This window comes from Rhinolophus ferrumequinum, chromosome 23 (genome assembly GCF_004115265.2).
Source record: "Rhinolophus ferrumequinum isolate MPI-CBG mRhiFer1 chromosome 23, mRhiFer1_v1.p, whole genome shotgun sequence".
NCBI classification, from domain to species: Eukaryota; Metazoa; Chordata; class Mammalia; order Chiroptera; family Rhinolophidae; genus Rhinolophus; species Rhinolophus ferrumequinum.
The window spans coordinates 9,811,943-9,828,211 of NC_046306.1; the positions used below are offsets into that span (position 1 = coordinate 9,811,943).

A 16,269-nucleotide genomic window follows, 5' to 3' on the forward strand; every position below is an offset into this window, starting at 1 on the left:
AATAGAGAGTGATGATGTGACTGCTTTCGACCAGGTGGTCAGGGAGGGCTTCTCTGAGGAGGTGACAGTTGAACGGAGACAGAGGGATGAGGGATGTGATGGAAAGAGCCCGCTATGCAAGTCTCAAGAGAGAAGAGCATTCCAGGCAGAGAGACTAGCAAGTGCAAAGGCCCTGAGGTGGGAGTGAGTTTGGCACCCTTGGGGAAGGACGAGAGATGAGTATGGCTGGAGCAGAGTGGGGGGACACGAAGTCAGGGAGGTAAAGGTGGGAGGGAGCAGATCATGCTGGTCCTTGTAGGACCCTGTGGAGTCTGTGCTCAGGGTGACATGGAGCCATGGATGATTCTGAGTGGGGTTCAGTTACAGAATCTGACTTAGGTTGTAGCAGGATCCTTCTGACTACTGTGGGGAGAATGGACTGTGGACGGATGAGGGTGAAAGGCAGGCGACCAGAGAGGAATAACAGCTCCTCAGAGGGCTGTTGGGAAGATGAAATGAACCTACATACATTCACCCAGCAGTGAGCAGTAAGCACAGGGTTAGAATCAGACCTCCCGGGTCCCAGATCCACACTCTGCTCACCGTCTCACAAAACTGGCCTGTGCCAAGCAGTCAGTAGTTTACAACTCCCTGTTACCGACACACTCTGCTCAACTCCTCACACATACCCCTGCGGTAAGTACAACGCTGACCTGTCTGGTCCCAGATAAGTAACTGGCCTCAGAGAGGGTAAGTTACCTGTGCAAGCTTCCAAGGAAGTAAACGGGGGTGAGGGGTGTAGGGAGTGGTGAGCACGGAGCAAACCTGGAGTGAGGCCCAGGCTTTGCAGCTGGGAGCCTGTTCTCACTAGTACCCAGGGGTAGTCTCCTGAAGAACCACCAGCACTTGGAGGCTGGCACCCTAACCATCAGTTAAACTTGACGGTGGCCGCCATATCCTGAGCCCCTGCTGTGTTCCAGGTACAGCTCTGGGTGCTTTACAGTCATTGGTCTGTCCCTCCCAACAGTGGGAACTCAGAGCCCAGTCGCGAGGCGCTCTTGTAACCCCCTCCCTATAGTTATTGCAGGTAATATCCGTGGGTATAATCTGGGTGGGGGTGGGATGAGGGAGGGGGTAAGTGGTGCAGACACCACCACCCAGCCCGTTCTCACCATGTTCCCTCTCCCACCACTGTCACCCTCCCTTCCTCATACTCCCTTCCCTATCCCCATCACCCCTCCATTTCCCCCAATTACCTCCCTTCCCCCATCTCCCTCTCCCCCATAATTGCTGGCTCTTTGCTTACCCCCATCCTTTCCCTCCAACCAGCATCTTCCCTCCATCCCACATTTTCCGTCTCCTCCCCACTTTCCTGGCCCAGGGGGTGGGAGCTTGTCTCGGCCAGAGCTGAGGGGAGGGGTCTCCAAGAGCGCCTCCAGCAACCCCTCGGGACCTCGGAGGGCTCGGCGGCCCCGCCCCCCGCCCCTAGACAGGCCGCGCGGGCAGGAGGCCGGGCGCCGGGGCGGAGAGAGGCACCTGGGTGGGCCCCGCCGCCCCGAGCCCGCGCCTAGTCTCCCGCGCTCGGCCGCCACAGGCTCGGTCGCCGGCCTGGCCATGTCCTGGGCCGTGCTCTTTGGCCTTCTGGCCGCGCTGCTGCTGCTGCTGCTGCTGACCCGCCGGCGCACACGGTGAGTCCCCCCAGCCAGCCCCGCCAGGTCCCCCAGCCTCGCCGGTGCGCGCTGCCCCAGGCCCGGCCTGCAGCTGGGGGTCGCGGAGCCAGCGGCAGGCCGGGGCTGGAGTCCCCCGGGCGGGAAGGGGCGCCTCCCACTGTCCCGTACATCCTCCCGGAGAGCCCCTCAAAAGTGGTGGTCCAGGCGCCCCACACAGGGAGCTCCGCGCTGATCCCTCATGTCACCCCGGGAGGGGCCAGGTGGAGCCGTTTCTGCAAAGAAGGTGCAAAGTGGGGTGGAGAGGCGCGGGAAAGTGCAGGTCCCCCGGCTAGGTCCCGGGAGCTGACGCGTCGGGGCGGCGAGAAGTCTGGGCCTGGCGGAGAGCGCGATGGCTGGGACCAGCGGAGGGGTTCCAGGTGAGGACCGAGGGTCCATGTGTGCGTGGACAGGCTCAGTATGATCCCCGCTGGAAGAAGCCCTCCCCCACTCTTCAGCGGCTACCGGGATCTAGCACCTGCTAGGTGTCAAAGCCCAGCTCTGCTCTCTGCAGGCCTATGAGCTAGACTTGCTCACCACCCCCACTACACAGATGGAAGAGTTTAGGCTGGGGAAGGCGAAGGCCCCGAGGGATGCCCTCTTACCAACCCTGTAAACACCTTCCACAGGGTCCCCCGACCTGGACGAGGGGGCAGAGTAGGCTCTGTATGTCCTTCTGCCAGGGGGAGAAACTGAGGCCCAGAAAGGGATCTCCCGTGCCCTGAGGTCCCACAGCCTGGGCAGGTAGAACCAGGGTGAAACATCTCAGCTTCCTAATCCCAAAGGTTTTTCTGCTCCTTTGAGAAGCTGCAATTTAGGAGAAAAAATAAAACTCATACACCTCAAAGCAGGGAGATGGAGGTAGGTCTTTTTATAAAACATTTAAAAATTAATTTGAATTGCACAAGGAATCGCTGAATACATTTGACTTAAATATTTATCCCATTATACATAAGCCCTTCTAACTACCCGTCCTACAATTCTGGACCTCTCTTGTTTATCAGTTTGGGGGCAACCTTCCAGATTTTTTTAAAGTACACTTTTCATTTTAGACTAGTGTTATATTTATAGAAAAGTTGCAAAGGTAGTACAAAGAGTTCCCTCACACACTTTCCGCTCTTGTGAACATTTTACATTATCAAGGTACATTTGTCAAAACTAAGAAACAACTCTGGTCTGTTACAACTAAGCAAACTCCAGACTGTATTTGAATTTCATCAGTTTTTCCATTAGTGTCCTGTTTCTGTTCCAGGATCCAATCCAGGGTACCACACTGCCTTTGCATGTCACATCTCCTCGGTCTCCCCTGCTGCTTTTAAAATTATTCTTACGTAGACTTGAACCTGTAGATAACACAGGGCAGTGTAAGTGTGTGTGTGTGTGTGTGTGTGTGTGTGTGTGTGTGTGTTTAAATAGAGTATCTGAAAATTCCAGAAATTTACTGGAAACTTTTTAGTTTTAAACAATATGTTAGTTGAATTTTCAAGCAATAGGTTCATATATTTCTTCAACCACTACACATGTTTTCAGATGAAATTTAAAACCACGTATTCAATCATTTGCCTGGAAAAAAACAAAAAAGACAACAAATACGTTTCCCCATGATGAAATGAATTATTTTTCTTAGATTGTCAGGCTCTTTGGATAGTCTGTATAGAGACGTTTTCAGACTTTATGTTGGCTTTTTTCAGACGTTATGTTGGATTTTAGTTTTGACATCTCTCCATGTTGTTATGTGGAGATCTCATTCATTATTTTGACTTGCTATATAGGATTCCATAACATAAATAAGTGGTAGGCTTCTTTTTTCCTTTTTATTCCTGTCCCTACTGATGGACGTTTAGGTTGTTTCCAGTGTTTTTGCTATTTCATTTCAGACAATGTGCAAAGAGGTCTTCCCGTGGGGCCTCCTGGTCTGTGTTTTTTTCTCTGGGATGATGGGGGCAGCCAGAAAATACATGGAATCTGGGATGCAGCGTATCTGGGTGCTTAGGGTATGGAAATTTCCAGCCTTTGGGAATAAGAACAAGTTGAGTAACTGTTCTCTGCCTTGGTTTCCCAATTTTTAAAATAGGGATGATAATGATAATAGCAGATGAGAATGGAATCGCTGGGTTACAAGGAATGCCAATTAAGTATTATTTTATCTAATTCTTGCTAGCAATCCAGAGAGCTAATTTATCTTTGAAGGTGAGTAATTGATTTTTGTATCTGTGGGTGGCTTAGGAGTGTCAACAAGTAGGTATTGGGGAGAAGTGTGGGTATGGGAGTCACCGACAGCTGGGGGGCAGTTGCATGGACCATGGCGAGACCCCATAGGGTCCCCAATTTAGGCTCTCAATCTAATTTTCTCCTCAAAACTTGGCAAAGTAGCACTTGTTACCCCCCATTTTACAGAGGAGGAAACTGAGGCTCAGAGAGGCTAAGAAACTTGCCTAGGGTTTGCCTGGATTAAAAATCTGGGCTGCAAGAAATTTTAATTCCCAGGGAAAATGAATTGTTATTCTTCCCACACATTATATTTGTGATCTGAAGGCTCAAAAGTCTTACAGCCACATGATGCTAAGATAGTAAGAGATGCAGCTACCACTAGAAGATTCTTAAGGAAGAACAAATAATGAAGTGTTGGAAAAGAGGTAGATGGCAGTGGTGCTGTATAGACAGAGATCCAAAGTTTGGGTCGAAATCAGCAAGGCCCTGCACCTCCCTTGGCTTATTCCTTTTTTCTGACCGACCCTGAAGGTAATGTTCCTAACCCCGTCTTACATCCCAGGCTTAGAAAGACTAAGCGACCTCCTTAAGGCCACACAGAAATTCTATTCCACATCTGGCCAGTTCCGTATTTATGCTTTTCCTACGTAGTCAAAAGAAAAAAAAAGCACTACTTCAGTTAATCAGCAACTCTATCTTTACCTTTGGCTTTTTTTTTTTAAATAAAAAAATTACTAATGAAAATTTTCAACTATACAGAAAAATAGAATAGTAGAAGGACTCTTATCACCTTGATTTGACAGTTATTAATATTTTTTTAATTACCGATGTCATGTCTCACAATTAAATATCTCAGAATGCACATCAAAAGACAGTGACAGTCATGTTCTTATTACCCTGCCTGAGAATATATAAAATAATTCCTACTGTCATCTAGTTCCCAGTCCAAATTCACATTCCTGCAATTATGGCAAGAAATTTTAAGCCCAGCTTGATACGTATGAATGTTTTCTCCTGGGAGAGCTGGGAGTTAGGAATCTGACTTCTGTGTCCGTTGAGGCTATGATCAGCCACGTCAGATTCAGAGACATTCTTCTTGGTTTCCTGGCCCTAGTTTCTCCATCTGTACTCTGAGGTGACTTGCGTAGCTGGCCTCTCACACCCCGGCCACTGCACCAGGCTGAGTGTATCTCTTTGGGCTTGTGAGACTGCTGCAAGGAGCATTGGGAGAGGTCTTCTGGGTGGGAAGCCCCTTTTCTGGGGGATGAGAAGCCACAAGTGGCATCAGGTGAGGCTTCCTGGTGACTCAAGGGCCGATCTGGGCCCTTGCAGGATACAGAATTTCTAGGCATAAATAAATATGTCTCATTCCAATATGCACTAACCAGTGGTCACCAGATGGTGGTCCATGGCTGGATTTAGCCCCAGCTGGGTCCAGTGTGTACCATACAGTACAAGGGGAGAGAATTGGGAGATTCCACACACAAAGTTCCAGACTTCCAGCTTCTTGTGAAAAATTGGAAGATCTAGCAACACTTGCCTGGGACTCAGTAGTAGAGCACACTCTAAATCTTGCCAAGTCCCCACCACTCTCTATTGCCTCTCCAACAAGCAGCTGTTGTGTTTATCATTATCCGTGCTCTACTGTTTTCTCTTATGTTGACAAACAATTCTCTGAATCTGTGTCTGTTACAAAGACAGGGAAACAAAAACTAGAGCAAGATGGCCACGTGCTTTTACTATACAGTGGAAATCCATGAGAAGGGGGAGTAGAAGAGGGTTAAGGAGACCCTCTGTCAATGGCAGACACTCTGTGAGTGAGCCCTGGAGAAAGAATGGGTTAAGCATTTTAAAGAGAAGCTCAGGTTTCTTCTAACCCAGCGGGGCAGCAACCAGCTCTCTTCTGTTCCTCCATTCAGTCCTGGTTGATGGAGCCTGAGACCCTGAATTGAGTTGAAACGACTGGACAGAGAGGTCAGGCAATCCACGAACAGCTATACGAGGCAGGCTGTGCTCTGGGCAATCCGGAGCATAGATTACCTGTCAGGCACTTAACCTGCATTAGCTCCCTGAACCTACTTAGCAACTCTGGGAGGCAGGTGCTGCTCATGGAGCTCCAACTGTGTACATGATTCATCTGACACATATTTATTAAGCACCTACTATGTGCCAGGCACTGTTCTAAGTGCGGGGGGTCAACAATTAGTACCTAACCTCGTGGAGCTTTTATCTAGTGAAGGTGTGATGCTTTAAGAGATACAAAGGTGGATGATATCCATCCTTGACCCTGTCCCTTGATTTCCAAAGGGTCAAGTGGAGAGAGACAGGAGAGATGGTAGGGTTGGCGGTAGGTGGGGTCTGTGAACGAGGAATGGGCAGTTTTGGGAGGAACTCTTGATGGGAATCAAAGCCAAAGGGGAGAATCAGAAAAGGTGCCTTGATGTCTGAACCAGGAAGTGCAGGGGACAATCAACTGCGCGGGCAGGAGCTGGAAATGAGAGGGTTCAGCTCTACATCCCTGGCCCCCCGACCCCCAGGGCCTGGCAGTGCCTCAAAACAGTGAGAGTGTCAGTGGGAGAGGCTAGACACCACAGACCCCAAAATAGAGCCTCCTTCACCAGCACTGGCCACGGCTGTCACCCTGGAATGTAGCCTGGGCCTGAGTTGGATTCAGGGCCTGCGACTGGAGGAGCCGGCCGCCACATCTGGGGTTAGATGTCTGGGCTCCCAGCTTCCTGCCTTTGTCTGCACCACTTTGGGACTTTTTCTGGGGAAAGATGAAAGCTGCCAGAAATAACACCTGGCTCGCTGGGGAGCTCCTGCAGCAGCCAGGATAAAGGACAGGAAAGGAAGCCCAGCCGCGCCCACAGCCTCAGACTTCTTAGGGGAAAATTCTCCCACCCTGCATTTGGGCAGGTAGCTGAAACCTCTCTGTGTCTCAATTTCCTCATCTGCAAAGTGGGGGTACACATGTCCACTTGGGGTGACTTGGGGCCAGACCTGCCCGGATTAGAAACCCAGGTCCTCCCGACGAGGGTTCTGGGGTAAGTGACTGCGCCCCTCTGTGCTTTAGTCTTGTCCTCTGTAAAATGGACTTGACAGTAATATTTTCTTTCTAATAGGGTGAAACAGTCAGGCCTTATTAAGTATTAGCCATGATTATCAAGCAAGGAAACCTTTGGGAAATGCACTGTCATGTCGTTGTTGCTCATAAATGGCACCCCTGAGTCTAATTGGTCCTGGTTCTCAGACCCACCCAGCTGCTCCCCAGTTATGACGTAGGTGCCAGGTACTCACTGTTCTGTAACTTTCTTCGTCTGTATCACAGCCTGATGTGGTCACTGCTGTTGTCACTCCCATTCTTCAGATGAGGAAACTGAGGCATAGAGAAGCAAAGTCACGCAGCCAGCAAGAAGCATGGCTGGGATTTGAGGCCAGGAAGTGTGGTGCTAAAGATGGGCTCATACCCACCAGGCCCTCCTGCCTCTCGTGTGGAAAAACGCTGCTCCCATGTTGTCTCTCTCTGGGCTGGTGCACATTGGCCTGACCCCAGTGTGACACTTTCCCTTTAAATGGAGCCTTCAGGGGAAACGGCCTTGACCCAGTGGCTCACAAAGAGATGAGCGGAAAGGACGGGTCCTGGCACCATTGCTGTACCCCCTTAGGATCCCAGATCTGTGATTTTGCAAGTCTCCTCAGTGATGGGCTCACAGGGAGAGTGTGGCGGGGGGAGAGAAGAAGGGGAAGGCACTTCCTGGTGCCTTCAAACCTCATCTCTGGTTCTGCTCCCGTATTTCCCAAACCCTGGTCCTCCAATCTGGCCAGTCTCTCTGTCCACCACCTGCCCTACCCTTTGGGTTATGTTGGGGGACATCCAGACTGAGGAACCAGGAGGCCATGGTGGAGGAAGGTGGGGACGGAGGGGAAGAAGGGCGAAGAGAAGTTGGTGCTCTCCTGGACTGCTGGGGGAGGGGACACAGAAGCCCCCTGTCTTGGAAGTGGGGTGGTCAGATGCTCGGCCCAGCTCACTGGGAACTGTGGCCTCCGCTTCCACCATTATTGCTCTCCTGGGTGGTCGTGGTAATCTCTGGACACATCTCCCTTCTGCCTCTCTCTCTGTGGCAACCTTTTAACAGCATAACCACATCGCTTCCCACTCCGGCTTCAAACCCTCCCCTTCTCACCTGGCACACAAGCCAGACTGTCTCCTCGGCTTTCATGGCCCATGGGTCATCTCCAATGTCATCTCCTACCTCCTACCCCCACATTTTCCACTCCAGGCACATTGGCTCCTGCTGTCGTGAAAAACCTCATCAGGTGCATTCCCATATCGGGGCCTTTGCACATGCTGCTCCCCCGGCCTCTAATGCTTCTCTCTTCCACTGTAATCCCTTCTCGTCCTTCAGGTCTTTGCCCACATGGTACCTCCTCGGAGATGCCCTCCTTGACCACCTTCTCTGAACTAGCCTCCCTCACTATCTCATATCACCCTTCTTTCTTTTTCTTTAATGCGATATAATTCACATACTATAAAATTCACCCTTTTAAAATATACAGTTCAGTGGTTTTTAGTGTATCCACAGGGTTGTGCAACCATCTAACTCCAGAATATTTTTATCACTCCAGAAAGAAACCCTATAACCATTAGAAGTCACCCTCCATTCTCCCACCCCTCAGCCATTGGCAACCACTGGTCGACTTTCTATTTCCGTAGATTTGCCTATTCTGGATCTCCCATAGAAATACACCCAGAATCGTGCAATCATGTGGTCTTTTGTGGCTGGCTTCTTTCACTTAGCACAATGGTTTTGAGGTTCTTCCACATTGTAGAAGAAAGGATTTAGCACATTCCTTTTTAATGGCTGAATAATGTTCCAAGGCACAAGTAGACCACATTTTGTTTGTCCGTTCATCACTCAGTGGATACGTGGGTGGTTCCACTTTTTGGCTATTACGAATAATGCTGCTATGAACAATAGTGTACAAGTTTATGTGTGAACAACTGTTTTCAATTCTTTGGGGTGTATCGCTGGGTCATACAGTAACTCTGTTTAACCTTTCAAGCAACTGCCAGGCTAGTTTCTAAAGCAGCTGCACCGGTTTCCATTCCTACCAGAAAAATATGCGGATTCCAATTTCCCTACATCCTTGACAGCACTTTTTTTTTTTTTATGGTCATCTTAGTGGGTATTAAATGGCACTGCATTGTGGCTTTAATTTGCATTTCCCTCGTGACTAATGATGTTGAGCATCTTTTCATGTGTTGACTGGCCATTTGTGTATCTTCGTTGGAGAAATGTTCAGTCAAATCCTTCTTGCGTTTTTTAAATTGGGTTGTTTGTCTTTTCATTGTCAAGTTACATCCCTTTTATTTTCTTCATCACACTTCTCACTCTCAGAAAAGACTTTGCTTTTTTTGTTTTTTGTCTGTCTCCCTTTATTAGCACGTCAGCTTCATGAGGTCGCGGACCTTGTCTGCCCTGGTCATTGCTGTGTCTCAGTACCCAGAACGGTGCCTGCTTCATGGTTAATATTGGGTGAAGGGGTGAATGAATCCCCATTGAGAAGAAGAGGTGGGATGACTCGTTCACTCCCTTACTCAGCAGACAAGGAGCTTTCTGCATCCCTGTGGTTCTAATAATTCTAAAACTAAAACAGGGGTCCTAGGCTAGGTTTAGGGACCTCCAAGGGGTCCGCTGTGAGCTCCAGCCCTGCCTGCAAGATTGTGAGGCCTATTTTGTGATCATGATGTCACTCTCCTTAGCTAATAGTACTTCCCTCGGGGGTGGGGGGGCGAGGGGGCTGGGCTATAGGATGAGTGTTCACAGAGTAAATGCTTGGCCTAGGGCAGGGCCCAGCACACGTGCAATGTAAGTTTGAGTGTGTTAGTTATCTCTTGCTGCGTAACAAATTACTGCACACTCAGCAGCTTAAAACAACATCTGTTTATTAGCTCACCGTTCGGCAGAAGTCAAGGATGACGTGGCTGGGTTCTCTGTTCAGAGTCTTACAAGGCTGAAATCAAGGTGTAGACCAGGCTGCCTTCCTGCCAGGAACCTCCAGGGAAGAATCTGGCTGAATTCAGTTCCTTCCAATTGTGGGACTGAGATTCCCATTTCCTTGCTTGCATTCATAACTCCTAGAGGCCACCTGCGTTTCTTGCCATGTGGCACCTTCTATCTTCAAAGCCAGCAACAGAGACTCTCCCTGATATCAAATCTCTCTCGTGCTTTGAGTCTCTTTTGCCAGGAAGAGCCCTGTCGCCACCTGATTAGGTCAGGCCCACTAAGGAGACTCATTCTTTCTTAAAGTCAATTGTATCATTTATCCCCCACTCAGTGGGAGGGGGTTATATAAGGGTATAGGTCATTGTGGGTCATCTTAGAATTCTGTCTACCACAGGGAGCTATAAATACTGTTATGAAATTCTCAGAGGAGTCCCTCTGCTCTCACAGGTGATGCTGACATTGAATTTCACACACACACACACACACACACACACACACACCCCCTTCCCACCCCCTGGCTGAACTAGCACGCACCCCTGGGGCACCCCCAAAGGCCATGAGATGCTTCAGATTGTGAGCTGCTGAGGGCAGTCAGGGGTCAGAGGCTCGCCCTTCTACTTCCCTTCACCACCCAACTGTGCACTCTGGTCTCCTCCTTTCTCCGTGGGCAAGGCAGGGAATAGGAGACAGCAAAACGCTGGGCCATGCTGGCTCGAACAGTGAACTTTTTATACTGCTGGGTTCTGAAAAGCTCTCCCACCCACAGAGAGACAACCAGCTCAATCAACTGGTGCTCCCGAGTCTGCTCGCAACCACCTATAGTCCATTTTCTACTCAGCAGCCAAAAGGATCCTATGAAAACCTGACCAAAATCATGTCCTTACTCTTCTCCAAATTCCCATGGCTCCCATCTCACTCAGAGACAAAGCTGAAGTCCTCGTAGCTGCCGACAAGGCCCTGCGTGGTCTGGGCCCCATTACCGCTCTGGCCCCAACCTCCGCTACTTTTCCTGGCTCCCTCCAATCCAACCACTCTGGCCTCCGTACTGTTCTTTGACCACACCAGGCGTGATCCAACCTCAGGGCCTAGGTGCTTGTTCCCTCTGCCTGGAAGGCTCTTCTTGGAGATATCCATGTGGCTCCCGCCCGGGTCACCTTCAGGTTATTGGTCAAATGTCTCCTCAGGGAAGCCTTCCCTACCCTCTCCATTTAAACCACCCCCATGCCCTACATACTTTATCCTCTTCCCTGCTTTATCAAATGGTGATAAGTGCTGTGGCTTCTGCAGGCGACCTGGTGAACCTCCTCTGGACCTGGGCATTATCCCCTGGTTAGGCTATGCCTTGGAGTTTGGAAAAGATGCTGCCAGCTTCCTCACTAGGATGAAGGAGAAGCATGGTGATATTTTTACTGTAAGTACTTCTTGTGCCTCTTGGGAGGAAAGGGGATGAGCAGTGGGGCCTGTCATACCTGGTGTTTACTGATTCCTTCAATATTCATCCATATGTTAACCCAGTCATTCAACATCCATCCAGTGGTCCAGCTAACTTTCTATCCATGTATCTATACACTGTACATCCACTGCTTGTCTACCATCCGGATAGCCCTTCATTAGCCCTCTAGCATCTTCCCAACATTGAGCTATGAAGTCATTCAGTATCTATCTGATATTTGTACACCCGTCTAACTGACCTCTATCCATTCACTTAATTTCCATCTACCCAAAACCCACCCATCCATCTAACACCTACCCTTCTGCTTGTCTACCTAATATTAAGTAGCATCTTCCCATCCCAGGATCCACCCAACATTCATTCCTATATTCCTTTTCCTCAAGCCTCCATCTATCCACGCATCCATCCATCCTTCTATATACCTATCCAACATCTGTCTATCCATCCATTTATCCGTCATTTATTCTTCCATCTGTCTACCCAAATTTATCCAGTATTCTTCCACTCATGTACCTTACATCTGTCCAACTTTCATTCGTATATTCAGTTTCCATCAACTTCCATTCTTCCATTTATCTACCCATATTTCCATCCATCTACCACTATCCACCCAACATTCATCTGTACATTTATTTTCCAACCAGCCTCTAGCCGCCCATCCATCCATCTTTCCATCCAAGATGCATTCAGTGATCTATCCTTCCATTTATCCACCCATTTAACAATCCATCCAATAGAAATGTTTTCTTTGCTCTTGGCCTGTATTTTATGAGAGTTTGATTAACACGACTCAAAGACCACACTTTGAAAATGGAGCCAAGGCAGTGGGTAGTTAGAAGTGAGTGACTCCTGCACAGACATTTGAGGGGAAATGCCCCTACCTTGTTGTCTGCAGGATTATAGCTCTCTAGTGCTGCTTCCTTCCCTTCTGGGACAGCCTGATACATACATAGCTCAACCTCCCAAAGAAGTGGGTGTTGCTTGCACATCCACTAGCATTTACCCAACAGCTTCCTTCCTTCCTTCCATTCATCTATCTATCTATCTATCTATCTATCTATCTATCTATCTACTCTCACACCTATAATCTATCCACTAGCATTTCTCCACCAACATCCATCCATCCATCCATCCAACTTATCCACCCATCCAACTTATCCATCCCACCATTCAATCCATCCATCCATTTACCCATCCATCCATCTATCATCCATCCACCCACTTATGATTCACACACATCCATCTGCTGCCTTCTGTAGGCAGACTCTCTTCTGGCTTCTAGAGATATGACAATGACCGAGATAACCATAGCAGGTGCTTAAGAGTGAAACGGTTAAGAGGACAAACTTTGGTTCAGAAAAGTGCAGAATTCCAGTACTAGCTATGCCACTTCTCAGCCGTGTGAGATCTTGGGCACATTACGTGACTTCTCTAAACCTCACTTTTCAGCCATAAATGGGTAAACCTACCTCACAGGATGGTTGTGAGGGGTAGATGAGAGAACATTGTCCATTCGGTGGTGGGGCCAGTGCCTGGCACAGGGTAAGCCCTTGATCACTGAGGGCATTTGTGGCTCATAGTGGTCCTCCTCACTCTATCCTGCCAACTTCCCAGGTGCTGGTGGGGGGCAGGTACATCACTGTCCTCCTGGACCCACATTCCTATGACTCGGTGGTGTGGGAACCTCGTACCAAGCTGGATTTCCACGCCTATGCCGTCTTCCTCATGGAGAGGATTTTCGATGTACAGCTTCCACATTACAACCCTAGTGATGAAAAGGCCAAGATGAAACCGTGAGTGGCCGAAGACGGTACCTGTGGGTGGGGTAGGGCGGGCGATCTGCTCCTACCGGAGTAGTTCAAGTTGCGCTTAACTCCATAACAGGTGTCCAGTAAAGGCATTTTGTTTTGAGAAAACAAACAAAAACAGAATGAAAAACAACCCAAAGGAATTGGCCTGACGAAGAACTCTTTACTTCTTAGGAGGCAGCTCTGATTTTAGTAGAAGGAGACCAGCGTTTGGAATAACCAGACCTAGATTCAAATCCCAGCTCCAGCCCTTTCTAGCCTTGTGACTGGAGAAGTCACTCCCTCTCTCTGAGCCTGTTTCCGTATCTGTAAAATGAAGGGATATGGGCAAAGCGATTAGTATTTTTGAATCCATATTCTGTGCCAGGCATTGTGCATGATCTCATTCATCTTCACAGCAATGCTGGAGGGTACGTAACTCACAGCCCCATTTTATAGATGAGTACACTGGGGCTCAGAGATGAAAAGTGACTTGCCCTAGGTCACACAGCAAGGAAGTGGTCCTGAAACATAAGGAATACTTATATCAACAAGAGTACATACGAGCACATTTACTCTGTATTCATTCAGCAAACATCTGAGGGCCTGGTGTACACTGATCACCATCCTAGATGCAGGGGCACAGAATGATGCCAACCACCATCTGAGGACACCTACCCTATGCGAGGTGTTTGATAGGGGCACTTTCATATCTGTGCAATAGCCTCAAGGAGTAGGTATTTTTATCCTCATTTTATGGATGAGGAAACTGAGGCTCAGAGAGGGGAAGTGACTTACCCAAGGCCTACTGCTCGTTAAGTGGCAGAGCGGGGATTTGAACCCACGTCTGCAGACTCCACAGCCCATTGTCCTCCACCCTAAAGAGTCACACAATGTGATGTGTCACTAAGAAGAATAACCTCCTGGAGTCAGGAAAAGCATCTAGAAGGCTGGGTTTTGCAGGACTGCTAAAGGTGAGGAAAGGTCAGCATTATGAGGTGAATGCTGATGAGAGGCAATGCCCGGTGTGACCTTGGCTTTGTGAGGCAGTAGTATTGCTATTAGTATTTCTGAGGCTGACTGTGCTGGGACCTGCCACTCCAGGGGAATCATGGGGTCCCATTAGCAACAAGAGTTCTCACAGTTCACTGCATCCTACCCTACTACCCAGGGAGGACCCCAGTTTCTTCCAATGTCTACCCCTCAGAGTTTTGGGGAATTTCTCACAAGCTGGCATGATGTCTTCTGGGCATGGCTGTCACATGTGTTGAAGGCTACTGTCTCTGTCGAGGAGTAGAGCCTGGAGTGGGGTCGGGGAACAGCTGGATCAGGGTCAATCATTATGCCAGCTCCCATGTATTGAGCACTTACAATGTGCCAGGTGCTGTGTTAAACCTTTCACACACATTATCTCACATGGGTCATGTCTACTGTTATTCCAACAATGTTCCAACATGAGCATCCAAAAGCTTTTATTCCCTGGAATTTCATGGAACACCTCTGGAAGTTTTCCCCTCTCGGGTTATCCAAGAACCCAGGGGTTAATCAGTCTAAAGGGGCCCATTCTATTTCCAAACAGCAGGTGGACAGAAGGAGTGGGAGCACCTTATCTGTGCACTAGCACTGTTCTTGTTGCTGCCACAAGGTGTTGCTGTTGAGCACGGACTCTGCACTGCCCCAAGGACACAGTCCACTGGCTGCCCTGGTGCCCTTTCTGGTCTAGATCCCTGCACAGGTTGTAGAAGGGCCTTAAACTTAGATACAAGATCCCACCTTTCTAGACTTCTAATAAAACGCGCGGTCTTGGCTCAATGTTGACTGTATTGTGGAGGCTCAGTACAGAGGGGCTTCTAGCTTCAGCCACATACTCTCCCAGACACACACGATGACAAGGTCACCAGAAGGATTTCTTATTCCACGTCACATTCACTTGGGGTCATGTCTCATTACCGTGTTTCCGCGAAAATAAGACCTAGCCAGGCAATCAGCTCTAATGCGTCTTTTGGAGCAAAAATTAACATAAGACCACGGTCGCAGTCTTTGGTGAGGGGACACTTTAACTATCCAAACAGGTCTCCCTGACTTTGGATCTCAGGGAAAAAGGGTTGTCCTCTTAGTTCTCTCTCTCTTCCAGAAGTCTGTGGGTTCCTTATCCAAGCTTGTGTACCCTGAAAAGGGAGACTATGGTGGTTTTAAGAGTTCAGACTCTGGAGTTGGGCAGATCAGGGTTTTAATCCCAGCTGTATCACTTACTGGCTGAATGACCTTGGACAAGTCACTTTCCTCTATGTCCCTGAGTTTCTCTGCCTGTAAAATGGGTATCATAATAGTAACTATTATTCCTAGGGTTGTCAAAAGATGAAATGCGATAATTATGCTTAGCACAATAAAGAGCTACGGTCGTCCCTGTTGATGATGGTAGCATCTTGTGTAAGCCAGTCTTCCAAAGGCTCCCATTGCTAACAAGGCGCTGGAGCTCTGGGACCCTGAGGTTTGATGAGGGAGGCACCTGTGTGCAGATATTTCCCTTTGGAGGCTGTACTCTCACTCCTTCGTTCCCTGCCCTGCCGCAGAACTCTCCTCCACAGAGACCTCCAGGCGCTCACAGACGCCATGTATACCAACCTCCACACCGTCCTGTTGGGCGACACCACAGAAGCGGGCAGTGGCTGGCATAAGATGGGTCTCCTCGATTTCTCCTACAGCTTCCTGCTCAGGTGAGCCCACGTGGCCCCCACTCTCCTGCGTGAAAGCCAGCACGCTGGGCCTGGGTCAGCCATTGCTAGTGGCTGCGGGACCATGAGAAGGTTGTGGGTGGTGGGCAGCAGCGTGGGACACTCAAAGCAAAGGCTGCAAGATGACGTTTTGCATCTGGGACCCCACATATCTACCTGGCTCAACCTGCGAGTTGTAAAGGAGACATAGGCCAAAAAAAACGGAATTTATTCTAAGTAAGATGAGTGACTTTGGGGGTTTAAGCAGGGGCATGACGTGATTGGACTTAGAGTTTTCAAAGCTCTTTTGGTTGCCAGATGGAGAGTAGGCCAGGTCGGGTGTGTGGCAATGAGAGAGAAGCAGGACTTGTTAGGAGGCTGTTGCAGTTGTCCAGGTGAGAGAGAATGGTG

At 49.0% G+C, this 16,269-nt stretch overlaps 1 protein-coding gene across 1 annotated transcript in view; it reads left to right on the plus strand.

Moving 5' to 3' along the window:
- Positions 1-1,374: 1,374 nt before the first annotated feature.
- PTGIS (prostaglandin I2 synthase) overlaps positions 1,375-16,269 on the plus strand; it is a 43,659-nt gene continuing 28,764 nt past the window's right edge. The window contains exons 1-4 of the mRNA XM_033094725.1: positions 1,375-1,667; positions 11,192-11,315; positions 12,972-13,150; positions 15,718-15,861. Coding sequence (XP_032950616.1) covers positions 1,594-1,667; positions 11,192-11,315; positions 12,972-13,150; positions 15,718-15,861 — 521 coding nt within the window. The 5' untranslated portion in view covers positions 1,375-1,593. The remainder of the gene's footprint in view (positions 1,668-11,191; positions 11,316-12,971; positions 13,151-15,717; positions 15,862-16,269) is intronic.